The following is a 27,940-nucleotide window of genomic DNA, read 5'->3' as shown; positions in this document are numbered from 1 at the left end:
AGACCCTTATCAGAATGTCCTTTCTGACATGGAAATCCCTGAGCAGTCGCAGCTAAGGAGTCTCTGTTGTGCCTCGATGTAGACAGTTTCCACTTGCCCTCAAAAGCAGAGGGTCTGGTCAATCTCAACGCCCCGGCATTTGAAACCGGACATGCGCTCCACCTCCTGGATACTGATCTTAATGGGCGTGGGCAGTGGGCAGAGCGATCTGTTTCCGTCGCTGCTAAAGCGCATCTCCTTGGTTTCTGCCACAGTGAGTCCGCTTGAATTGGACAAGTCTGTTAACCTTACGACCGCGCTCCTTCCACGCTGCGAGAGACTGAGGATCAGTGAGATGCACCGCTACATAGGCATACTTAATCACGGTGACATAACTGTTATGAAAGAAAGAAAAGGTGGTGGGCTGTCTACAGGAGTGTGTTTAATAAAAGATACATTTTCCTTTGCTGTGCAGAGAGCTTTTCTGCTTCTCACGCTGGCACTTTCTTGGTCGGGGCGTTAGACAGTTGGTGAGCTCGACTAGCAGCGCAGGAGCTTCAAAGTGTGATACCACAAAGAGAAGAGAGCCAGAGAGTTTTACCTCATCCAAACTTAGTGCCTTGATGTTAATTAATATACCAATAGATCTAATAATCCTAGAACAAAATGTGTTTACTGGTGATTGCTACAGATCTGATTTCAGACAGCGGCTGTGTGTGTGTGTGTGTGTGTGTTTCTGTGTGTGTGTTCATGTGCACATGCGAGATAGAGAGCGAATATGTGTTTTTGTGTGTGTGAGTTAGGCATCTTTTATTCATGCCAGCACTGTGACTTGCAGGAGCCATCTTGAAATTACATCTTTAATGACCATTGATCCACTCCACCCTTGGGAGCTGGATAATATAAATGTGGTCCCAATGCAGACTTTTAAAGCAGTGTGCAAGGTTGTCTAACAGCGTTCAAACGACTGAAAATGTATGAACTAGAAAACTTTTTTTTTTAAAAATTCCTGAACTTAATTCTTACTCCGGCGTTCACAATGGTTCTAACCTCAACATCATCCTCTTTGAAATAAGCTCCAGGAACTATTTCGCCTCTTCAGCTCCCACAAAAGCTCCTTCCAGGGCCAACCTTAGAATAATGATGGTCACCTTATTCTGTTCTCAGTCATTGTAGTCAAGGACAATTACCCATAACCGAAGAAATAGCCTGCGCTATTTCAAAAGGTTCTTCAGTCACCGTTCAACTCTTCAATGAACTAGCGGACTTGAGTGATAGCATATTGAAAAGTCAGCACACAACCTCCTAAGATAGTGCAGGGTATGTCTTCAGTAATGGTTCCTTGTCCTTGACTAACAAGATTGACAATAGAATAGGGGTGTGACCCCTGAGAGAATTTGAATCAAATCCATTTTTTTTTGTTTTTTTTTCCCTTAAGCCGCCTTGGAATAGAGCTATCGAGTAACATGATGAAGCAATAACCTCTACAGTTTAGGTCAGAGAGGATGATAATACTAGTCCGATAGCGAACAGCCCCCCACCCTTATTTGAAATAAATATTCATTTCATCTCTGCCTTGCCTGGTCTCCACACAGCTCCCTCTGGTTCAGTGGTGTGTAAACAAGTGCTACATGTGGTGATATTGGCAGAGGTCTCCCTGGGTTACTGTGTGTAACTGAGATAGAAATATATCATTACTGGGTGGGGACTGAGGGGATCTGAGGGACAAAGAGACTGAGAAATAAGAATATTGGATTCCCTTCCACACACACACACACACACACAAGCATATGTCCTTACATGCAGGCTGTCTGCTCCATCTGTCTATTTTCCTCACACAGATGCACAGACATGTAGACAGACAGACAGACACAGACACACACACACTTAGCATAGGGTGTCCGTTAACTGCATGTGGATGGGTGATGGACTGCTCCAGCGGCTCTGCTGGTAATATAATCTTCTCTATTCCCCCAGATCCCACACCAATATGTCACAATTGTCATTTATTCCCAGCATGGAAGCCCACAATCAGATGGCTTTTCACATCGCACACATCCTGATCCTGTCAGGATGATGAACAGTTGAAGTGCTCGCATGCACCTACACGTATGCATACATTGCACATTAACACTTGTTTGCATGCTGTGCGCATTCTTTTCATGTTTTTTTATTTTTTATTTTTTTTAATGGTGTGAACCAGTAGAGAACCAGAACAGACAGAAGAAGAAGAAAATAGATTTGAGTGTCTTGCTGAGTGGGGTCTAGTGAAGCCAGTAGGAAATCTGGAAATAATTGATGTCATGTTCTTCTGCAAATGTTTTTCTCCATTTAAATGCAATGAAGCACACACACGCACACGCACACACACACACACACACACACACACACACACACACACACACACTTCCTCGTGGTCCTACTTAGCAGATTAGTCTATGCCCAGATAATGCTTCACACCTTCTCATAACCACAAGAAAGTTAACCAATCAGTAGAAGAAAAGCGTTCATGGTGTGACAAAGAAGCACTAAATGTGTACATGCCAATCATTGAGCTGCATGTCCTCAAACCGTCTCGAACATGCATCACACTTATTGGCCAAAGAATTGCTAATTAAACACAGACACCTAGTTGTAAGGACAGACAAGATGTAATAAAAGCCCAGAATATAATTAACTATGTTGACAAGGGCAGCCACTGAGGGAAAAAAGCATAGCAAAAAAGCATTTTGATTAGAGGTTGAATTTAACTATTTCTAGATCCTGTTTGAGTCGAGAAGCTAAGCGTGACATTCAGAGGTGTTAAAATTAGATTGTGAATTTGTCTTTGCTCAGTCCAGAGCAAAGACAAGCCTGTGAAACCTGATGACATTGATCCAGTATCATCCCCAAACTACTACTCAACTAACACTTAAACAGAAAGTTACAATGATATCTGCTTAAAACTGTTAAAACTGTGAGGAAAGCTAGCATTGATTTGTGTTTATCTGCTTGCTCATCTGGACCCTGGGAAACCCTAATGCTAGACAGCAGGCTGAGCTGTCTGGGCTTAAGCCGGGGTAGAAAGGGTAGAAGGCTGGGCAGGGAGAGCTTTTCAGGGAATTCAGTGAAGGCCTAAAATCAACTCTGATAGAAATTCTTGACAAGTTCAACAGCAGATCTTACAAGAATCTTCTAATCTGACATTTGTATAAAGTCTCAAAGCTCACTGCATTCAGTTCTGGGACAATATTGCAAAAAATACTTTTAGAGAGAGAAGAACGAATACATAACATGATTTTCTTTCTGAGAATGATTTCCTGATTTTATTCTGGCCTCTTCAGCGATTTAAGGTGCTTACAAAATGTCTCGCGTTTGTGATTGATTTCAGCAATTTCAGCACCGGCTGACTGGTTTTTCTGTTGTAATCTTTATGCAATACCGAATAAATTTATACACAGGGAGGATCAGACCCAGAACGCACCTCTCTAAATGTCCTTCCTGGGTAAGAGACTGAACACTGGCACCGTGATTAACTGATGCAATGTTGTAAAAGGTCCAAATTAAAACTACACGTGTGCCAAGTTGAAGAGAGAATTATAGCATCTGACCTTAATGAGAAATCATTTCCACTAGAGACCACCATCACTTCAAACCACCAAGGATATCTTCTGTACCTGTTAACTTTCTCTGGTAAATTAGAAGAGCATTATGTCTGGGCTACATTACCATTTGCCTTCCAGGTACCTCTTCTCTCAGTAGTGGGCCACTGGGAGACACAATAATCAGCCATGGAGACACAATAAGCCTGAGAGGAAAATACTCGCTGTGCTAATTGGTACATATTCTATTTCTATAAGCTTCAGTTTCATCAGAAGGAGTTGTTTCAGGGAACAGGGCTGAAACACTGCCGCAGAGTTGGGGAGTAACAAATTAAATCGGCCACTATAGTACATTACATTAACACAGCAATTAGATTATAAATACTTTCAAGATAATATGTACTACTTGTGGGTTTACTCAGAAATATGGCATTTTGATTGTGAGCGCATGGTTGCAAACATTATTTTATACTGTACATCTTACACTAATGCTTGATAACAGATACAGATAATAAGTAATGCATAATATCTGAAGAGGTGTAGGTTAACGATTTGAATGGATGATGTGGGAGCCAAGAGCCACCTGTGAAGTGAAGTTAGCCAGTGTTGGTGAACATAAGGCTGGATCGTCATTATTGTTATTGCTATTATTAGCTCACTGGCTCACCACTTATTGAGGTTAGAATGAAGTAAAAATCGTTAACAAGGTTTGTCCAAGTTTAGTAACATTTTTATAGCAAAATAATCTCATAAAATGGGACTAAATGTGTTGCAGGGTGCAGTCAGAGCTTCAAGTGTTACCAGGGGAGAAAAGAAACCGACAGCTAAAAGTTTTAATTTGCAAAACTAATAGGCCAAGACCATGCATGTTTTTGCTGAAATTATTTTTGTCGTTGTGTAAGCAGGGAAATGAACTCAGGTTTGTGCACTGTGCATCCCAAATGCCCCTCATAAAGGGAACTATACTACATTCAAATTGGGCATTTAGGATGCAAAACACCTGGCCGCTTATTATTCTCATTACTGAGTTTAAGTGATCTGTTGGATTATACAAAGATCATGACAGCGCCTTCACAGCACTGCATTGTGTTTTGGCAGTTTTTCAAAAAAATATCAACCTCTAATTCTCTATTCTATCTCTTTGTTTACAGTTGCAGTCATTTAAATTGGAAGCGGGTGATTTGCATTTTGTTACATCATGCCTTAATCTGCCTCAAGAAACACCATAGAGACCTTTGAAATAGTTGTGCAACTGTTGTGATGATCACATCCCAACATCTGATGGGACACAATCTGTCCTGCTGGGTTCCACATTTTATTTGATACAGTACTGCATCTGTTCCTCTCTTTCTCAAAAACCATTCCAACTCCATCACTCCATTTGCTCCTAGCCTTCTTTTCCTCCATGTCCCTCCTCTCTCTCTCTGCATCTCTCTCTCTCTTCCTTTGAAGCAATTACAAAGTGGATGGTTCATCAAATAGAGGAGAGCGGAGCAGAGCAGAACAGAAGCAGAGTGGAAATGAGGTGTGTAGTCCAGTCAGTGTGATTTAGAGCAGCCCTCTGATAACAAGGGAGGTTAATGTATCGGTCTCAGGCCAGAGGACACATGCTGAATCTGCTCTATTAGAAACAAGTTGTTTGGAATAAAACTCACAAAATACACTGTTTGGACGTCTGCTGCAGCAGGTTTCACAGTGTCAGTTTTATGAATACGAGTTCATTCAGCTCATAAAGGCAATTGTTTTTAAAGTATTTTCTGAAGCGTTATGCTCCCCATGTACTTGTCATTTACATAGCGAATCATATCATATCATTCAGCGCTAAGCCACGTTGAAATGTCAATGTCAATGTTTGACTACACAGTGAAGACGGGGCTGATTCTGGGAAGATAGGATTTAAAGTTGTGGGCCTAACTATCCGCCATTTGAAAATGTAAACTGTAACGATGTGATTGATAGCATAGAATGACACAACATTATGATACTTTTTAAAGGATATTAGGTAACCAAAGTGCTTGGTTGACAAAATGCTAAAAGATTATATGGATTGGGTCCAATATATTTTTGAAACATTGAATGAGCAACATCAAATAATGTTTTTTTTTCTCAAAATACATATACAGTTTTAGAATATAAGGCTTCAATTCAACAAAGCATGAGTGATGGAAGGCACCCGCTTGAAAATGCCAAGGCCAAACCAGCACTCAGCCCTTTCCTAAAGCAAGGTTTCTAAGTAAGCATTCACCCAAGATTATGGCATAAGGGATAATTACATCTGATCCTGTGTAATGATAATTGTTTCCAAAAAAGCTTTGCTATTCACCATAAACGGGTCGCTCTGACAAAACCTTTGACATACAATTATTATGATGACATAATAACACTCCACACTATATTTCATATTCAGTGTGGAGGCGCAATGCATCAGACTCCAGCCACAATGCTCTGTATCATAGGAATAAGGTGTAGACACAGATGCTATGTACCTTTGACCTCCTTTTCATTCCTGAACCAGCGCAGGTCTGCGGCGGGCTTGCTGCCCTGGGTGATGCAGGTCAGAGTGATCTGGTCTCCCTCCAGGGCGGGCTTTGTCAGGCCGTCGATCTCCGGCTTCTCTGGCACTCCTAGAGGATGGGAGGGAAATATTACAATGCATAATATACACATACTAATAATGCGATGCCTTATTGGTCCCCATGGGGAAATTCTCTTTTCTCCTGAGCCCCCTGAGGTCAGAGCTCAGGGTCAGCTACAGTGCTGAACCCCTGGAGCTGGTAAGGGTTCGGAGTCTTGTTCAAGGACACTTCAGCAGGGCGGACATGGAGGCTTGAGCATGAGTCATTCAGTTGAAGGGCAGGCTACTAACCACTCGGCCATCCTGCCACCCCCTTCTTTAAGCGTAAGATAATAGTGGTTCTCTTTCTTTTTGTGATGACTAACCTTGCTTTAGAACTTATGCAGCGTAGGCTGATTATGTGTGTGTGTGTGTGTGTGTGTGACTGTCTGTGTAGTGGCATGCGGCAACCTTCATAACTAGGTTTTCGATTAGAAATTAATTTGCACTTGAAGACACAATAATCAGAGCTGCTGCTTCACATCACATCATTGGTTGTGCAAAAACTTTTTACAAAATCTCTTTCCCATTAATATTGATAAATACTAAGAGAAGCCTTGGTAAAATAAAACATTTATTTATTGATATTCAAAATGATGGATGTGTTTCTAGTTGAAACAAAAAAAGATTAGTCCTTTTTGTTGGGTTTACAGTGCATACTAGACAAAGGCTAGACAGTACGCCACTATGTGTGTGTGTGTGTGTGTGTGTGTGTGTGTGTGTGGGCGGGCGGGCAAGCAAAGGCTTGTTCCGGCACGAGTGTGACCAAAGGAGAGGCCATGAGGTTGTGCAGAAAACGTTAACTATTGACCTTTCCCATAATGAGTGTTTTAAGTGTGTGGTGTCTGCCCATCCAACGTCAATGAGCAATAAGTCTGCCTGAGGCGTACTGACTGAAAGGTCTATCAGTCAATGACATTGACTGACTCTGGCCTTGCCTTTCTCACCACCTCCTGCAAGGGTTATTACCAGCATTGAAGATCCTTCTTTTTTGTTTTCAAGCCTGTGTAGGAAAACAGTACATACATAATCCTAGCAGAAAGTACTATCCATACTACCCACACTGTATACTGTATATATGTTAATAGCTGCTGCTTGGTACTGTAGATATATGGAGTGCCAAATAGCTATGTCTATCTCCATCTCACTAAATATTCCACTGTACATGGCAATTTCAGTGTGCCGTGTGTGTAGTGAGCGAAATAGGGTCAACGTATCACGTTTGTAAGTGTGTGAAGTGCAAGTGTCACTATATCTAACTAAATATAAGTATTGTAGTGTGTGCATAGAAAAGTGTTTAATGGTTTTTCTCCCAGATTGAATGAGAGCAGATCAAATACAATATTCCTCTTATACAATCACGTTCCCCTTGGGTGGCTAGAGGCTGCAAAGCTTTAATCCTGCTGCCTGTTTGTGTGTGTGTGTGTGTAAGTGAATGTGTGTGTGTGCATGTTTGTGTGCTTATTTGTGCATCATGGACTTGTCTGTGCAGTTGTGTGTTTGCCTGTGAAACGAGTGTGTTTAAGCACAACCAGTGGCATTTGCAAGACATCATGAAACAGAAATGAGAGCTCAATTTCTGATAAGAAAAGAAAACTGATCATACTGCTTTATGCTAATCTAATCTAATCCACTTTTTAAATCTACCTTTTCCAAAAGGTTTTTTTGGGAATACTACTTTATAACAAACACATTTGTTATTTTCTCTTTCTGTGTCACTTCAGTGAGTGGCTTCATGAAAAACAGGTTCTGGACCAGACTGTGGACCAGGGCAACATATGAAACCTACCATCAGTGACTGATATCCACTGTTCATCATAATGCTTAAGCATACCAGACATTTCTAATAAAATTTATATTTGGAGTAATTTGTACCATTCCTAAGTAGTATCTGAAAAACAGTGACACTTGCATTTGCAAAAAACGAAATTGCATAATGATACCTTTTAAAGATATATTTTTTCTATAATAGATAAGTGCCATGTCTACTTACTTAGCTAAGTATTCAGAAAAGACTTTTGGTGCCACAAAGTGAAGCGGATTTCATTGCATATAGCATTCAATTTAGCAGTTTGGCATTTTGTCCAATTCATTTTCTATTGACTTTTTCTTGTGCTTTCTCCCAGGACTCCCCGTCCTGAAAGAGTGGCAGAAAAACCAGGCCATTCCCCGGCCATTTTATGTGTTTATTAAATCTTCCTCTCTGTTTCTTCCACCATTGACTATTGTTCAGTATTGTAAAATTATTTTCTCCATATCCTTATTGAGCAGTAATCTTTAATGCTTCTAATGCTCGGAATGCTTGTTAACACAGAGAGCCAGCTAATGGTCCTGGAGAGCCTAGCACATCCATTAACATTAGTGAAAACTAATTGGCGAGATAATAAGCCCAGCGGCAGGAAATGAGACAATATTTGTGTGAGGCGATGATCAGAACACAAACATCGCTGAGGAGAGGGAGGGGCCTAAGAGTATGTTTTTATTTGCCTGTGTGCATGCAGGCATAACCAAAAGGCCGGCGGGTTTTAACCACGGCCAGTCGGTGAACATGTGTGTGTATGTGGTGTCTTAAAGAAAAACTCCACCCTAAAACGCTGTTATATGCTGTTAAAAAACAACATATAACTTATTCTTATTCCCATGTGTAACTTGCCAAATGTAAATGATGTGACTTTTTTTTTAGCTATCTAAAACATCTAACCCTAACCCTAACCCAGAATCAAAGAGCAGGAGCTTTGTTCTAGATTCACCATTTTACACCGACATTCAACAATCACACAGCGAGAAATCCATTGCAGAAGAGGCAGAGAGATTTCTCCACTGACAGTATAGCCTAAACAGACCAGAATGCAATGCAGCCACAAGACAAGCTGCGTTTTGAGCGAGGGGCGCGACTCACGCTTTTTCCTCGATAGGAAAAACTCTCACTGTCTTGCTCTTACAACACTGTCGCTACTGCTCTCTCCGCCTTCATGTATGATCCACAGCTGAAAGCAGCAAGTTCACACCTGTTGTCTGGGCGTTGTTGAAAGTCTCTCTGAGAAATGTAGGAAAGCACCGACTGAAGTAGAGGTAGACGAGGCTGGTTGAGGGAAAGTGTATACACCAAAGAAACACCACATGTTGATCCATCAGCATAAGGATATCTGAGGGTGGATTTTCCCCTTAAAGCAATATTCCACTTAGTTTTAACATGGGGGTTATTCGGCACTTAACCGCCATGAAAACCAGAATACAAAGTACTACAAGATCGGATGCAGCTGGACGAGTTCGTAGCTTTCAGACTTTTTCTTCCAATTTATTTGAATGAGGCCACGAAAATAGCCTGAAAACTGACATTTAACACGTTGGTGAACAGATTCAACAACTGTGATTTTCAATTGACAGTGGGTCCAACGTTGTAGAACTTAATTTCGCCAAATAGCATATAAGATAAAATAGCGGACGAATACCATCTAGCAGAGATAGTTCCTGCTAGGGAGACCGGATCTACTTTTATTTTTAAATACACATTTTTGTGTAAACCAAGAATAGAAATGCAAAATGACTTAAAAGCAGCATCTGTTGTTGAATCTGTTCATGAACGTGTTAAATGTCAGTTTTCAGGCTATTTTCGTGGCCTCATTCAAACGCTACAAACTCGTCCCAGCTGCATCCGATCTTGGTGAGTAGTTTATATTCTGGTTTTCATGGCGCTCAAGTGCCAAATAACCCCCCCATGTTAAAACCAAGTGGAATATTGCTTTAAGTGGGTGTGGGATGTTTGTGCAGCTCCTGTACTTACCTAGAACAGTCAGGTAGGCTTTGGCTGTTCTGACAGGCATGGTGAAGAGCGAACAGGTGTACATGCCTTCGTCCGTCAGCGTGACGTCACTGATGCTGATGGTCAGCTCCGACCACGACGCATGCACCAGCTCAATCCTGTTGTCCCTCAAGGCTAATCGGAGAGAGAGAGAGAGAGAGAGAGAGAGAGAGAGTTAGTGACGAGGGCTTACTGTATATCAGCAGCAATATTAGGAGGCATCATTCAAACACTTATTCCACACTCTAGATATAGTCCGCTCTACTGTAAACCCTCTCAGCCATTTTAGATATATGAAAATGTAATCTCCCAAAAGGCATGATAGGAATGAAAATCAATAGCACAATAACAGGCTGAGAGAGAGAGCCCTAATGAGAATTTGGCAAGACGTGAGAGTTGAAATGGATTTGTAGAAATTGGAAGGCTGAAAGACACTCCATGGTCTTGAAACTAGACGGCGTATTTTGACTGCTTCATGGCTGTGATACAGTAGGAATACACACACACACACACACACACACACACACACACACACTGAGATTTCAGCTTGTGGTGATGACTTGAAAATGACATGATATGTTCATGCCTGGCGTCTGGATTATGCTATATGGAAAAAAACAAGAAAATCACACAAAGGATTGGCTGCAACATGAAAAAGGACCGTGTGGATTTTACCGTTGAGCACGCTAAATATTTTATTCATTCTGTTTCTGTGGCCTCGGCTTCTCTTGAGATTTATTCAAGCCTTCCTTTCGCAAGTGCGACGCCCTTCTACAAACTTTATTCAATAAGAGCAGCCAAGGCTACTTAGCTTAGCCTTTCACTCTCCATCAAAGTGGCTCGGAGCACAACCCGTTCAAGTGTGTGGGAGATTGTATGTGTGCGTGGAGAGGACGAGAAAGAGGCATGGTTGTTTGTGTACAGAATGTGTGGCCACATGGAGGAATATCCTTATCTTATGGTAATTTGTAGGAAATCGTACAAAAAGCACTACACCCTGGTTTTGTAACCCGTCTACAAAGATTTGAAAAGTAAAGGCCATTACGCAGCTGTTTGTAGAGTACTTTGAAGACTGGCTGGCTGAATAGTTAGAAACGATGCCCAAAGTATCTGAAGGCCCAGCTTACAGAAACTGCTTGTCGACATCCAGAAGCCTTAAGCCAACCTCAACAACTAATTTTCAGTTTCAGTCACAGTCAGGGTGTCTTGATGGGTTGATCCCCTTATCATAAATATTGTATTCATTCTTTTCTGACAGAAAAGGAAGCATCTATATGGTTTTATGTGGGTTGAATGAGAAATTTTGGCATTTATTCTATTAATATATTTATTTATTCATCTCTTTACAGTGTTTACTCAGAACTGTGTGCTCTCTTTAAAAAAACAGCAAGGGAAAGGCTATTCTATATTGAGCAAACCAAAAGTAAGAAGAGACTAGTCTCTCCTGCTGTTTGTTGTTGTTAAAAAGACTGACTCAATAAATTGATGCAGTGCTGTACAAATGTGTGTCTGACATTGTTTTTTTTTAAGATAAGTTCAAAAACAGGTAGTGAAAACCCTTCCTTATACAGCCCTCCTAAACACTAGGCATCTACTAGGCTAATAGATGGTAAGAATAGAACAATAACAGGTACAATAAGTAACTACAGCTGTAACTAAGTAGGTAAATACTGAATGACCTAAAAACACTTCTGGTATTACAGATCAGTTCAAGTAACTACATTGTAGTTGTCACAGGTTTAGGATGGTAACAGCCTGAGTTTAACAGCTTAATTTCCAGGGAGTTGGGCTGCATTTTCTTCAAAACACCTTCTCAATTACCAAACTATGAAACTGTCTATATGTAAGATGTGACAATTATATCAATAATGACCTTGCCCAAACTCTGACAGACCACATAGTTTTCCTCTAGTTTTGTGGTACATTTTCTTAAATACTGGGAACATTCATACTGGTCTGCTCTAGTTTTCTGCGCTGAGATTCATCTCTGCTGAATGGCTGCCATGTATTTATCTGTATCTGTGTGGTGTAGTTCTCAGAAATACCAGATTTTTACCAGGTACTGTCTAATTTGTTGTTTCTTTTTCAGGTCTATTGCATGTTCTGCAAAGGTACCAGGTAAAACATTCCAGTTTACTCAGAAAGTAAGCTGGAACTGGACTGTGAAAGGAAGCATTGTTTGTTAGTAGTTTTACCTATTTAGTATTTACCTACTTAGTTGCAACTGTAATAACTTGGTTATTTACTGTTCTTACAATGTATTTACCTGGTAAATACCAAGTCCTTTAGGTGGCTGACAAAGGAACATTTACTCAGGTAGCGAGCTACATATTTTTATGGCGTGTGTGTTTGTGTGTGCGCTGCCATGATCACAGCACTGACAAACGTAGAGAAATGTCACTAAGCACACTATCTCATGTCATTTGGTTTGCCAAGGGATGGATGGTTTTGCTTGGCTGGCTCCAGGCTAAACAACTACAGTAAATGGCAGTAGTGCTACAATCAGTTTGGCTAAACGACAGCTGCTCTCTCGTTTATTATTGCATTTGTTCTGTCCCTTTCCATCCCTCACAGCACTGGTTATCTCTACATGCTGTATACGCTGGGCCTGAGCAGGCGTGACATGTTGATATGTGCACATGACATATCTTTAGGCTTGGCTGTGGTGTGAGTGCATCCCATTTTGTGTGTGTGTGTGTGTGTGTGTCTGTGTACACATGGGAAACAATGCAAGACCGCCGTATCAGTTTTACTCTAACGCACTGCCAGTTCGGCTAATGGGGAAACCTGTCCTGATAGGATAGTTGTAATGTTTCATGCAGTATGTATACAGACAAAAGTATACAGCTTGTCTGTTCAAAGAATAGACTGATTCTCGTTCCTTCTGTCTCTCTCTCTCTCCGTCAATCTCTCCTTCTCTCTCCCTCTCTCATCTACACAACCACCAACCCACCCACCCATAGACCTCATTCTGTCGACTCAGTCAGCACCACTAACCCTTGAATGTGTACAAGTTAAACAATGCTTCTATTTAACTGTTGTCTTATTTGCTTTGGGCAAGAAAGTATGAGGAAAGCAAATGTCAGAAAATACATTAAGCTGGTTCTGTCTGGATGAGGCTGTGCTGTTCCTTCCTTCTCCTCAGCAGCCCATTTTGGGGATTTAGGTGTTTGTTAGTGTGTGTGTGTGTGTGTGTGTGTGTGTGAGAGAGAGAGAGAGAGAGAGAGAGAGAGAGAGAGAGAGAGAGACAGACAGAAGGAAAGACAGACAAACAAGAGACAGAGAGAGAATTAACTAAACAATACATTTAGAGGTCACAAAAAGGAATGCAAATAGAAAAACTGTGATGAAACTGCATGTGAATTTAAAAAGAGAGGTAGCCCATATTGTTAAGTGACTTGATGAATTCAAAGGCAATTTGATTAAATAACTGGTGATATCACATTTTCTCTTCATTCATCACTTGCAATCGCCATTTAATGTTTCATGCGTGCAGCGTCAGGGTCGTTTATCGTTCAGCGCGAGGAATTTCTGTTACTTCCGCCAGTTTATCGTTTAACGTGAGTATTTTTTGTTGCATCCGCTCTCGTACCTAAATGTCAGTCAAAAACCGTGGCCACTGACAAACCTCCTTAGATGAGTCTGTTGTAGACGGGAGCAGTCGAGAGGGGAGCAATTTGCAGAGCTGCAGTGAGAGTGGCTTTTGATTGGCATTTAGGCATGACAGCCAAAGTAACAAAAATTACTCGCGCTAAATGATGAACAACCTGAATCGGAATTCTGTGGCGCAAGTGATGAATGAAAGGAAAATTTGAAATTATGAGTTATTTAATCAAATCACCTTTGAATTTATCGCGTCGCTTAACAAATTTTCAGTCCCTTTTTAAATTCACGAGCAATTTCATCACAGTTTTTCGATTCACATTCGTCTCTACACCTCTACATTTATCATTTAATTTTTGTACCTTTCATCCCTCATAAAAAAATAACAAACTACTGACAGTTACTTTCCCTATTTATGTAGGATGTGAATGTGCTGGGCAACGGGAGACTGAGTACAGCTATAAATCACAGTGCAGTGAATGAATATTGCTCACATTTCACAGTTGCTGACATTTCATTTTAAAATTTTATGAAACTACTGGCCATATAATAAAATACATTAACAACTTTTATTGTTCAAAGGTCAGTTTTCCTACTTTGGATAATAGTTGCCTACAATCACTCAACTCAACTTGTATGCTAAAGCTTGGAGCACCGGAGTGAATGATCTACTGTGGACACATGGATGATTTTGGTGCCTATATTCTCATTACTTAGTGCAACGGGTAAGCTGACCAACAATTTCCACAAAACTTGTAGTGTATTCCTTTAAGTAGTCAGTTGCTGCTCTGCTGATGCCTTCCAACAGCAGCATCACCCTTGGGCTCAGTTTTTCAAAACATATCTGATATTTATTTTTTGATCATTTAGATTGGGATTTGGATTCTACTTTTAATCAAGCTTAAATGTTGTTTCTGCTTTTTTTTTTCAAAACTCAAAAGGCAGAGATCAGGATTGTTTTGATGCCAAATATCAGGATCATCTTGATCCCACTGGAAGGGTGGATTCAGGGTGGATTTAGAGACATGAAAGGCATTATATATAACCATGAAATTATGATGTAACTTGTGAGGATGGGATAATGGAGCCATGAATATATTTTAAAAATAGTGTTTAATGTTTACATTTAATTAAATGAGCAAAACCTTCAAAACATGCTCTTGTCAACCTTTAAGGTTTTGTGTTTTATTAAGGATCCGTGAGTTAATGAATGCAAACAGAGAAATGGCAGAAATGGTAGAAAAAAATGTTTGAATTATTTTTTCCATTAAATGAGAAATTTGTTTTTAAGTTTTTCTCATGCCATGTATACTTGTGCAGATAAGTGAATAATAGTAACATGCAAACTTTAATGAATAACAGTAACATGCATCTTGCAATCATCTAGTTTTTCTGGCCTGCATGTAACATTTGTCCAACAGAAAATGAGATAGAGGTCTATTTAAAGACTGCAAATCTGGATTCTGTCATCTTGATCTTGTGGTTTCTGGAGCAGAATGATCTTATCTGATTTTTCTTGAAAAACGGACTCAAAATTAGCAACGTCAGTCTGATCCTGGATTGCAGGGGATTACAAAATCTGTATAACTGTGATCCAGATTAAACATTTTGGAAGTGGACACTGTAATGTACGTAGCCCTTGGAGAAAGGTCATGTATATACATTAATGGGAGGCACACACACACACACACACACACACACACACACACACACACACACACACACTAGTAATACTTGAGTTTCTCTATTCCACACACAACAAAATACAGTCCACTCCCACTGTTTTCTCTCATTTCCTTCTCTTTTGTTCTCCCGCCTTCCTCAAATACTTTCCTCCTCCCCAGCATTGTAACCTCCTCTTTCCTCCGTCTCTCTCTCCAACTTTAAAGTACGCCCCGTGGGAAAGGTTGGATATCGACAAGAAAAGTAGAAGAAAAGAATTCATCCTTTCCTTTCCTTCTGTGAAGGTGCTGCAGCTGTCTGCCGCCATCCATTAGAGACCATTAGTGCCGATAGAACTGACTGTGTTCGCATTGCATGGTGTTGTCGGCATCAAAGAGCGATTGATTTGTATTCAGCAGTAAGCGGTTAATGCGCGTGCATCCAGTTTTTTGCTTGTTTAGTACACAGGGCTTACATTGTGTGTGTGTGTGTGTGTGTGTGTGTGTGTGTGTGTGTGTGTGAGTGAGAGAGAGAGAGAGAGAGAGAGCTGCCTGTTTCGTGGACCTGATTGCCTTATTCTCACCAGAACTAACACAGATTACCTTGGGAGGTGAAAATGTTATAAGTTTGTAAAAGCAGATGCAGTTTGACATTCAGAAACCCAGTGAAGGGGGGAATATTGCTCAGCTGAATCCTAGTGCTGATGACGACTGGCCCAAATGAGCCGAACATGTTGAGGTGCACACTGAAACACAACTTTGCATATAATGCATCCATGAACGGTAAGATGTCAGGCAGTAACTGGCCATTCCACCAACAAGATTCAGATTCAGAGAGGGATATAACAGAGGCAGAAAGTGCCAGATATCTCTTTTAAAATAACTGAGGAAGAGGTAAAGAAAGATACCCCTTTGAGAAGAGAAAGTGAGACAGATAGATGTAGAGAGACAAGGTCAAAGATGTCTTGTTTCCTTGAAATGAGAACTGACTTTCATCTTCTCAGGGAAGGCAGTCAGTTGACCAGAGAAATTCTGACTGAAACTCCCTGTACTGTGTTTGCTATGGTGTTTATCATTTGCAGCTTACATTCATGTTTATAATCTTTTATCCATGTAGAATATATATATACATACAATTAACACACAGTGGATGAAAGAGGTTTTTGTCTAACAACCACAAATCTATGGCTGCATATGTGGCAGTTATCCAAGGCCACTGTCTCCCACCATGAAGAGCAGTAGGTGAGTAAACAGGGTGTGTGTGTGTGTGTGTGTGTGTGTGTGTGTGTGTGTGTGTGGAAAATAATTACATTTGCACATTAGAGGGGTGTTTATTGTATAGGCATACAGGGTGCATGCATAAGCAAACAGTCATGACTTTAAACTCACTCACTTTAAGCCTATTATGTTTGCACATTTCCCTTCCTTCCTTTATTTTCCTCTCCTCTCCTCTTCTCCCCCCTGCCATGTCCTCTCCTCTCCTCTCCTCTGCCTCCCCCCCTCCCACACTCCTCCCTTCCCCTCCCTTCATCTATCCAGGGACAGTATGTATTAGTATAGAGCCCTGGCAGGTGTTTGCTCATTCAAGTGACACAGTTTTATAATGAGAAAAGTGCAAATTTTAGAATATACATTCAGCTGCCTGTGTCTGGATGTGACTGTTCTCTTTTCCTTGTCAACAGCCCATCTGGGGACTTGAGTTTGCATGCGTGTGTGTGTGTGTGTGTGTGAGCAAGAGAAAGAGAGAGAGAGGGAGAGAGAGAGAGACAGAGAGAGAGAGAGAGTACAATGTTTATTGAAGTGCATAATGTATATTCTGTATCTCAGCCATTCCTCAACCTCCATTACCTGTTACACCTTTCCGAGGCACACCACCTTTTTAAAATGTGCCACACTCCATACAGTAATTGGCTTGCTGAGATTCTTCCTGTGACAGGAATGATTTTCTTTCATCAGTTTCTACCTGCCACGCCGAGTTCAGTGGGACACCTCCACCAGCCCCACTTCATTAAGTCCTTCTGAGAAGCGGGTCGGCGAGGAGACAGCCCTCGCCTATACACCCTATTGTATTTTGCCGAGGGATACATTTTTTCCCCTCCAGCTCAAGAAGAGAAAAGCGAGCACCTCGGTCTATAAGGAGGCACCTGTTCTTTCTAGGGTATCCGTTCAAGCTATTCTTAAAAAAAAAAAGGCGTTGTAAAAAAGCTCTGTAAGGGAAACGGACAGTGTTTGGAACGACACCTCTTCTTTTTAATGATGTTAAAAAAAAGGCCGTATTATCCTCGCAATCAATTCTTGGCATTACATTTTGTTATAAAATAGGCTTCTTTTTTCCCCCCAACTCTGCTGCTCCAGAACTTTCTCAGTGAGGAGAGAAACATGTGGTTTTGCCACTCAGTATGTGCTAATTATTCCCCTCTGTATTGTCTACACCTAGCAAGTGATAAGTGGCCGACTTCACTTATAATGGCAGTAATAATTAAATCTACTGCTCCATTGAACAAAGTAGAGTCTCATTTTCCCACTTTGCTGTTTCAGAGGAAATGGAGCTGACATTTGTGTGACACCTGTTTCTCTGAATACACAGAATCAATGACAACACATCTCTCCCTTTAATTGGAACAAGCTGCCTCCACCTCTAAATGTACTGCAAAAACAAGTAACTGTATAAAGTTTTTATTTTTATTTTTTTATTTTTTTCTTACAAAGGCTGAATATTTTATGAGACACAGACATGCACAAGGTCAAAGAGAAAGTTTGGCTTTGTCCTTCAGAGGTGATAACAGGGTCTGAAAGCCCTCATAAAATGCCTCCTTAATTCCTCTCCTTTATCCCACCAAGGCCTACATTCCCTTTCCTTTCCCTCCTTTTCTTCCCCTCATGTTTTATGGCCCTTGTCTTGGAGAGAGGGGACTTGTTAGGGATCTTTGGAGATTTACAGTCAAGTTTTTTTCTATCAGAGAGAACACCGTACCAATCTTCAGGCCGATATGAAAGGATGTTTCACAGAGGCAGTCTTCCAGGAAATAAAAAAAGACACAGCTGTCTCAAAGTTTAACTTCCTCGCTAAGATTGAGTTTTTTGAGAGAAGGTTCAGCTATCTGTTTAATACAAAGTCTGTCAGGCATTTCTTATTTTGATATTTACTTTGGAAAACTTTTAAAAGCCTATCCCCTAAATTGCTCAGGCACAGATACTCTGAATGCATCAAAGCTTTCATGGCTGCATATTGGGGAGGTGGAATACTTGACATTCCACATGCACACACGCATATGTGCGCTTGCAAGCATGCACACACACACACACGCACACACACACACATGCACACACACACACACACACACACACACACACACACACACACACGTGCGCACACACACACCCACACACACACAAACACCCAGCAAATTGATTCAGACAGCTGAATATTTGACATCTGAGGACCTGCATAGTTTCATATTCAGCAGTTTGGGGGCCCAAAAAGGACCAGTTGGCCCTTAGCTGTTCACCCATAACACTAATCTTAATGTTTAAACAGATTCAATCAATCCACAGATGGCATGGTATGAGCAGAGATGGGTACAGAAGGTATGCACCTTGGCAGCATCGTGACATCGACATTGCAAGTATAGATCAAAATGCCAGAGAGATATATTTGGCGTATACATAATATATAATCATGGTGAAATAACGCACCAATGCATAGATGTGCTGCAGTGCTCAGGTGAGACTATGAGTCCAGACCTTAGGCAAGGCTGAGTCAAGACCAAGACCAGAACTTATCATGTCTGAGTCAAGACTAAGGGGGCGATCACACCGAGAAGCGTCGCTACAGGCGCAGCCGCGTCAAAAACGCCTCGGCAGACTGCGTCAGGCAAAACAGCTTGGTGCGCCTGTGGAGCAGGGCTGTGTGTGCGACCGGGTTAAAGACCGTTAATATCAGCTTTTCATCTGTGTTTTCCTCTGTCCCACCGTTCCCACCACATCAAACCGCATCAAAACAGGAAGGAAAGCCCGCCTTCTGCTTGATTTGATTGGCTGCCTGGCCCAAATGTGACATTGACGACCGGTGCGACTCCGCGCCTTGTGCTGAAAAGTTGAGAATATTTTAACTTTTATGCGCGCCTAAAAACCGCCAGAAAAACGCGATGCGCGTCGCAAGAGAAGAGCACGCGCCAGGCGCGCCGTACCATAGGAAAACAATGGTTTTGGTGGCGACGCGTTTCTAGCGACGCTTCTCGGTGTGATCACCCCCTAAGACCAGAACTTATCAAATCTGAGTCAAGACTAAGACTTTCAGGGAGCGACACTGAGTCAAGACCAAGACCAGAACAATGCAAGTCCAATTTAAGATCATGACTGTATAGTTGGTAATTGTGTTGGTCTGCCATCATAGCGAGGGCTCAACATTTACATCAGTTTCTCTGCTAATATTTCATAACAAAAAACAAACTACTACATGACACTTTATTGCCCCTAACTTATTCATTATTTGTCATTATTTATTTGCCAAATTCTCACATCAGTCACGGTCGGGGAAATTATAATACAGTATAATAACCTGTATGCAAGAATATTGATGTAAATGAAGTGAATCATGCACTAGGCAATGTAATGGTTATGTTGAAGAATATCCATTTGAAAATAATTTCTCTACATAAGAAATATGCAGAAAGAAAGATGCAGCGACTGCTGTTAACTTTCACCACTGCTTTTGTTTACTTACAGCTATTCTGCCATTGCTGTCACATCAGTTGTGTTTTGGATAATGTCATAATGTATTCAGCACTACCAATCATGTGGCACATGCAGGAGAATATGATACTCATAGATAAACCAAGATCCTGCCAGAGTGTGTAAGTTTGGCCCCGGGAAGCAGAGGAGGAGGCAAACATGGAGAGAAGAGAGGGGGATGAAGGGAGTGAAAGGGATAAGGGAAGAAGAGGCAAATACAGATATGGGGAATGGAAAAGAAATGAGATGAAAAAGGCCTAGCATATTAACAGTGTTGAATAAATGATTTACATGTCATACTCCAGCCAGCGCTCACACACGACGGACAGAGTCCACTAAATGGGCCTGTGAATTTAGAATGGAAAGTAATTACACATAGGTCCCTTCTAGTGTGGGAATAAGGAATAAATTGTAATTATGCCTCATTTCAAAATTTCTCCATTGCAGGAAAAAAAAAGCTATTAACAAGTGCTGAATTACATGAAACCTAAAGAGCAATTTGTAAAGAGATATTACCCTCCTTTGAATCTTATAAAAGAGAGAATCCCTCTTGCCCAGTGCTCATCTCTCTCTTGCCTGCCAAGCACGGCTTAAGTCCCTCAGTGGTAAGTGATGGAAAGGACAAAATTGGCTACTTTTGGGACAATGACTCATTTGAAATTCAAACAATTCTTCACAGCCATCGGGACACCTTTGAGAGGAAAGGGAGACAAGAGGAGCCTCTTTCATCCGACTAAACGTCTTAGAGGTGAGCCTCGGCCTTGACATCAAACAACAATAACACCAAGACCCGCACCACTCAAAGGCCTGTAATGGAGTCAGCTGCTACAGTTGTCTTTGAAAAAGCAATATGTTTATGCTAATGCTCTGTGGCTGGCTTTAATAGAGGATGCTCTGTAAGTGACTCTTTTTAAGAACTCGCAGGAGAGAGACAACAAACACACATTCACAGAACACACACAAATACGTTAACAATTAACACATACACAAATACGTTAACAATTAACACATACACAAATACGTTAACAATTAACACATACACATATACGTTAACAATCGAGATGAATAATGCTGATGAATGAGACAAAGGACAGTATTTCTACCATTTCTACCAGAGATTTCTTAGGCAGTTACTTACATATAGTTGGTATAATAATCATCTTATCCCTTATGATATAAGTGGAAATTTTAGGTGTGCTTCTTGCTAGGTAGACTGCAATGCAACAGGCTTGTTCTTTCCTGCTGAAAGAGACATTTTCTGCAGACATTTCACATGGTGATGACTGCACTCCTGCATTCACCCTAAATTAAAAAATCTTTGGGGAGTGGTACATTTCTCCATTGACTTCCATAGCAAAGTTGTACAGGAAAACTCACTGAAATTTCACCATCTATATGTTCACATATAGTGAAATAAGTGAACCATGTTCCATATTGTGATTACAGGTTCTGGTTGAGTCAACCCCGTACCTTCAAATCCAACTAAGCTGCACTGAAGGAACCTGGTCTCAGATTTATTATCAAGAATGACAAAATTCAAACAATTCTGGAAGGAAAACATTGTTCAAAATCCCCAAAGTGCAATCTAAAGATAATGTCTGTGAAATGTTTGCCAAATGTTATGTGCCAATTGATGAAAAGTGGAGTACGTGGGGTTTACAAAAGAATTTCTTGGATATTTGAAGTTTGTAAGTTCACCTAAATTTCCTTCCTCCTTTGATTGAATACGGTACTTTGCACAGAACAAAAAGAAAAAATCTTTTTCAACTAACTGCAGCAGAGCAAAGTGTGCAAAAAGGCAAAAAGTTGGCAGGTTGGGGTTGTATTTTTGAGCAACTGTATGCTTGCCCTAATCCCCACCCTCTTCCTCCCTCTCCCAGCAGGCAGCAGGGGAAATTAATCTGAAACCTACTGTGCTCAAAGGTGTCTGCAGCTGAGACATCTTTCCTTTCTCACACTGCCAGTGGCACTTTGGAAACACTCACCATCTCAGTGCTCCCATCAGCATGTGCATCTGAATTTGCCACATTCAGCAAGACATCTCCCAAAGCACACACACACACACACACACACACACACACACACACACACACACACACACGTACACACACAAGCAAACAAACACATGACACATCAAAACAACACAATGCTAACCCAAAACAACACAATTCTGGGGTCCCGCTAGTCTCCTTTTGCTTTTCTGATGGTAATAAGAGAGTCCTTGGCTGCTTTTTCATTTCCAATCTCGGGGCTCTGCACTGGAAATGCCATGAAATAGACCCCCAAGCCTGACCCCTGGAGTGATGTGGAATAACCTGCAGAGAACACCAACTGTTGAATTTGATGTTCAGTACAGCTCTTTACTGCTGGTCTTTCAGAAAAAGGTAGGTAGGTGAAAATGTGAATAGAAGTGAAACGCTTTGCACACGCCTGCATTCACTGATACATACAAACATATAGCCACAGACACACACACACACACACACACACACAAGCGAACAAGGCAGCCCACTGGGCAGAAGGATAATGGAAGAAGACTGTGTAAATCCCATATGTGCTTAATCCAGACACTTACAAGAGAGTGTGATTCATACTCTATTACACTCTACTAATACAGCTGAGAGAGGCAGAGGGCACAATAATTTCAGCAGGCATGAACCAACAAAATAACAGCCATGAATCCTCTTTATGGAGACTTTAAAGAAGAGGGTGGGAAAGGTCAGGAATAAACCCTTTATGCTGATTAGCCATTAAAACATTGGTCTGTATGTCGGTGTGTGTATATTGTGTGTGTGTGAGTGTGTGTTGTGTGTGTACTTCGCTGTGCCCACGAGTGTGTGCAAAGATAACAAGGGTTTGCTTCCTTTTAATAGAAGACATTTCATTGTGGGACTGTGCTGGTCTCCAGTTTATATACTGCATATTATACAGAGCTTGGAGTGTTTTCTGCAGATCGCATTATTCTCAGGCTGTTTTCTCCCCGGATATGGGACGGCTGGCTGCTTCTCTATAATCCTGTTGATGAATATCATCCAGCGCAACACAGTTATGGCACTAAAGTCCCATATTGTAGGAACCCTTTTTTTCTCCATTTATATACATATATGATCAAAGATGTTAAAATGTGATTTTGTTTGAATAGTTTCAATTAAAGTTATTGCATTTTCAAAAGTACACACTTTTTTTACAGGCAGTTTCAGACTCCAGTAAACGCATCACAACTGGAATTGGTCTTGATTGGCTCCCCCTGAAATCCTTCCCATCAGGCCAGTTTGCAGCAGCTGAACTGGAAAGCCTCCACTCAGCTTTACCTCATTTGAACTAGAAAAGCTGCTGTTTGTCGGCCAATCAGGGTCCAGCATTGAGACTGTTCTGCCTATCCGATTCATTCAGTTTAACTAATTCAATTCAACTTTTAAACTACATGTCTTTGCTAAACATTATGAAGAGAAGTTAGCCTCATCCTGAGCTATAGTATGTTTGAAAACAAAATCCTGAAAACTGAATAATATAGAATCTTCAAGACAAACAGCCAAACAGTCTGCAGCATCCTCAAAAGCCAAACAGTGTTTGCATTTAAAAGAAAATCCCACCCTTAGATACTGTTACACTGTCAGATATCGATTTCTGAATTTCTAAATATAGCTAGTTAGCCAACTAGTTTGTGAGCATTGGGATGTGCCTATGCAACATGTCTTGTGACTGCATTGCATTATGGTCTATTGAGCTACTGTCAGTGGAACCTGGTGTCTCTTCGTCTTCTACGATGAATTTCTCTATGTATGATTGTTGAACATCGATGCACAATGACACCAAAATGACGTTTACTGTCGATGATTTAGACTGTTGAAAATTTTTCTGCTATCAAACTCTACTGTAGCTGTGCTGGAAATATCTCACTTTGACATTATATCTTCTACATCCACGGCAATAAGAAAATACACCACCAAACAACAACATGGGCCCAGAAATGCAATGTAAATTGCAAATAGCTGGTTTTAACAGTGTTCAAGTGCTTTAGGGTGGATTTTTCCTTTAAGTGAACACCAGCACAAGACAGCTCACTGTGAAGTATTCATGCTTTACCAAGCAGCACAAAATGACAACCTGTTAGAGGCTCTTTGATTATTTTCAACCACTGTAATGCACTGGCAGCATCACTCATTGAGCAGTAGCCTTGAATGTCTATTTTTCACATATATTTGCTGTGTATGTGCTCAAGGAGAAAGGCATTGCATCAAAACAGTTTTTTGATCAACCGCTTCTTGCCGCATGGGATGCGGTCCAGATTTCCTCCAAGGTTTTACATTGATCGGGTCCAGATTCGACATGAAGGTAAATACAAATGAATGGCAGCTACATCTCGGCGGTTTGGACAAATTTTTGGACTAATCCCAGCAGATCCTTCACTCCAGTGTCTCGCGCTCTACTACCAAGTATCCAAATGAACACAAATCTGAAAGTGAATGGACCTCCCACTCCTTTTTTTTAAATAAAAGATTCAAAACCCCCAAATGATTCATGACAGCTGGTGTTCACCGCTTATTAGCCTGTTCTAGACTAAACAGGGCACAAGGCAGAAACAGAGCTTCCACATACAGACTAATCTATTCTCGCTACCAACTGTTCTCCTTAGCGGAGGGGCATGGCTTGTGTGTGTGTGTGTGTGTGTGTGTGTGTGTGTGTGTGTGCGTTTGTGTATGTGGAAGGTTGACAGAGAAAGTAAGCAAGTAAATAATAACAACCATATATGTACCTGCCCCTGTTCCCATCCCCAGAGGACAGGTTTTAAACACTCTATGAATAAAGGCTTCGGTGTGTGTTATCTGTCTGTCTCTGTGCACTGTGCATATGCACTTACTGTGTAAATGGAACAGTTACAGGATAACACACACACACAGACATGAAATGTGGGACAGGTGCTACGATGCTGCAGAGGCAGCAGCTCGTACAAGTGACACACACACAGGGATATGAGGGGGAGACGATTTAAGGCTCACATTCCGGTTCCTATACCACACTACTCATGCAGAGGAATAGAAAGCAGCTCAAAACACCTATTCGCTCTCCCTTCTCAACTTCAAACCTGAAAAGTTGCATTTGTTGGTGTCTCAGCGGAAATTGCGCTTCACAGCCAACACAGACCTAACATAGGTGACACTTTCTAAGGCTGCATCTGTTGTGTGAACGCAGGTGTCACTCTGTCTGCCTCCAACTCACCCTTCTTGTCCCCGAAGAAGAGGGTCTGCTGTGCCGGGTTTGACCACTGGAGGGAGGTGTTGTCATTGTACTCCACACGGCAGGTCATGTTCGCCGTCCCGCCCTCTGTCACGGTCACATTCTGGACCAGAGGGTACTGACCGCTGATGCCTGCCACAAAACACACAAGAGAGAAAGAGGATATGAGTGTGCATCAGGACAGAGAGAGAGAGGGGGAGAGAGAGAGAGAGACAGAGACAGAGAAAGAGAGAGACAGACAGAGCAAGGTAGATGATATAATTTTGATTGATCGTTCGATTGATTTGTTAGTTGGTTGCTTGGTTGATTGAATTTAAGTAATAAATAAAAATGCACTATAACAATGAGCATACAGAATTAAAGCGATCAAGGTAACACAAACAGGCATGTGACTTATTTCCATTTTGGTTCATGACGATTTCTCTAAAAAAATCATGTTAAGGAAACTGCTATTCTGTCGTCGGAGGAGCAAATCGGCTCCACACACTGCAGGACCGAGGAGAAAGCAGGTTTATGTCTCTGGGAAAGCTAAACAGCCTAATTACCGAGCAAATGTTTAGTCAGGATGGCCAGTCACTACTGTGTGCTAAATTGGACCCTAACATAGAACACACAGGGGGCATTTAGCCCGCGGTACCAACCCTGAAACCTCAGCTACACAGGGAAGACCAATTAAAAACCATTCTCCATGGACGTGTGTGCATGTGTGGATGTTTGTGTGTGTGTGATGCCTGCATCCAACGAGAAAAATAGGAAGATGAATGACGTTATACAGGACTGTGCGACCTCCAAACCAAGTACAGCTAGTTTTCAGCACCATGGATAGGTCACTTTTGCAACCGCTTTTGTCAATAGCTGGCTGCCATTTTTCAGAACCATGGACAGCTCACACTGCTCTTTCCACCTCCTCTTTGTGTGTGTGTGTGTGTGTGTGTGTGTGTGTGTGTAAGGCTGAGGGAGCAAGTGAGCAAGTAAATAATAATAACCATAAATCTATCCCTGTCCCCATCCCCAGAGGACAGGTTTTAAAGACTGTGTGAATAAAGGCTTAGGTAAGACAGATTATTCATCCCCAGCTAACTCTCCCGTCTTCCCTATAAGCTTAAACCACCATCCCCCCTGGAAAGGATCATAAAAAAACAAACATATAAAAGCAAAGAGAGAAATGAGGAGTATTTAGAAATAAAGAATATTTAAATGGGCCCATCTTCCATTCCCGTACGATTCTGTTTGATCCCATTCCACCCAAGAGCTGCTCTAAATGTATTAAATCACGTTCCCCATGTAATTATCAACGGCCAATTTTGTGGTTTCCTTCCAATAGCTGATGATTGCGCTGGTAAGATAAACTGATCCTGGAACAGGATGCAGGGTGAGGTGAGGCCAACCCCATCATTGACGGACCTGGAGTGAAGGACGTGCTGAGAGAAGAGAAGATGAGGTGAAGGAGGAGAGGAGAGGTAGAGAGAGGTAAGTCAAGGAGCACGGGTCATTTCCAGTGTTGATTAAGGCCTCCCGAGGTTAATCATGCGTGTGAGAGATAGAGGGGGAAGAGGAGGGAAATGGAGGAAAAATGGATCTGAGCTATGGGAGGCGAGAAATATGTTTTATTCATGGAAGTTTTGCATGAGGCATGATCTGCCAACGATTTACCGTTCTCCCGCGCCTGCCCCTCGCTCTCTTTATTACTTCCTCTCTTTAAATCACTTACTTTTTCTCATTTTTCTCGCTCACACAGTTAGGCTACACGCAGCCCCTGTGTGATAGATTTTATTTCTTTTGTGCTGACCACAATGGGAAGTTAATGGTTAACTGCAGGACAGAATGGTCGCACTGATGATTTTCATGAGTCAAGTGTGGCACAATATGACACAATCCTAGTGTATAATTTAGGTTCATTATTGTAGTGGATGTGTCACTTTGCAAAATGTCAATGTGAATGGAAACACTCTGGCGACATGCTAGTCACTCTATTGTCAACTTTGTAATCATCAGTGATTTAAAAATAATCTGCTAGCTTGTTCTCCAAATGATCTGCCTTTGACAAACAAGGAAACATGGGAAATTACATTTAAATGATTTGATGCCAAGAGCAGAATGCTACACTTGCCTCCAGTGATGATGGGAGCCTCCAAAATGTATTTTATCTATTACAATTTCCCTTGAACACTAAAAAAAAACAAAAGAATATCATTACATGGCATTTGAACTGAAATGAAAAATAAAAAGAAGAAATAAATGGAAAGCTTGTCTACAGGACTTAAGAAAATGCTGTAAATGGTCAGTGTGGCAAGTGTACACTTCCTGATGCAACACACTATAGATGTGTTTTGACATACATTTCCGTTGAGTGTTTGGATTTCTAGATAGTGGAAGACATGGGAAAACAGCAAGCTGAAATTGAGTTGACTGAGTAGGTGCTGCAGAGAGAATCTATAATGCCACTGGAAGGATTTCCTCACAGCACTCAATTGCTTATTCTACTTATTCAATACTCCATACATTATAGGCATCACTCTGAACCTGCTCTCACTTTGTACTCTAGGTCTATTGTCAGGGATGAAAACAAAAGGTTAGAGTATTAGCTGGGAGAATACCATCATGCAATAATTTCCCTTTGACAGTTTCATTTTTAATCTTTTTCCATAGTCTCCTTGCGTTGTTGTCCTTCCCCTTCCTTTATTTTAATGTCCTGTCCTGACCCCTCATGTCCTGTCCTGTCCTGTCC

The 27,940-nt window shown here is 41.3% G+C and overlaps 1 protein-coding gene across 1 annotated transcript in view; it reads right to left on the bottom strand.

Annotated features, from left to right (window-relative positions):
- The window catches only part of cadm2a (cell adhesion molecule 2a), a 224,407-nt gene that overhangs the window by 27,942 nt on the left and 168,525 nt on the right, over nt 1–27,940 (bottom strand). Inside the window, exons 2-4 of the mRNA XM_071924623.1 lie at nt 25,195–25,344; nt 9,959–10,111; nt 6,047–6,184 (exon numbers count right to left, since the gene is read on the bottom strand). Of these exons, the coding sequence (XP_071780724.1) occupies nt 6,047–6,184; nt 9,959–10,111; nt 25,195–25,344 (441 nt within the window). The remainder of the gene's footprint in view (nt 1–6,046; nt 6,185–9,958; nt 10,112–25,194; nt 25,345–27,940) is intronic.

Source organism: Centroberyx gerrardi, chromosome 11, assembly GCF_048128805.1.
Source record: "Centroberyx gerrardi isolate f3 chromosome 11, fCenGer3.hap1.cur.20231027, whole genome shotgun sequence".
Classification (NCBI taxonomy): Eukaryota; Metazoa; Chordata; class Actinopteri; order Beryciformes; family Berycidae; genus Centroberyx; species Centroberyx gerrardi.
Note: the sequence above shows the minus strand (reverse complement) of the source record. Positions and strands in the feature narration are given on the sequence as shown.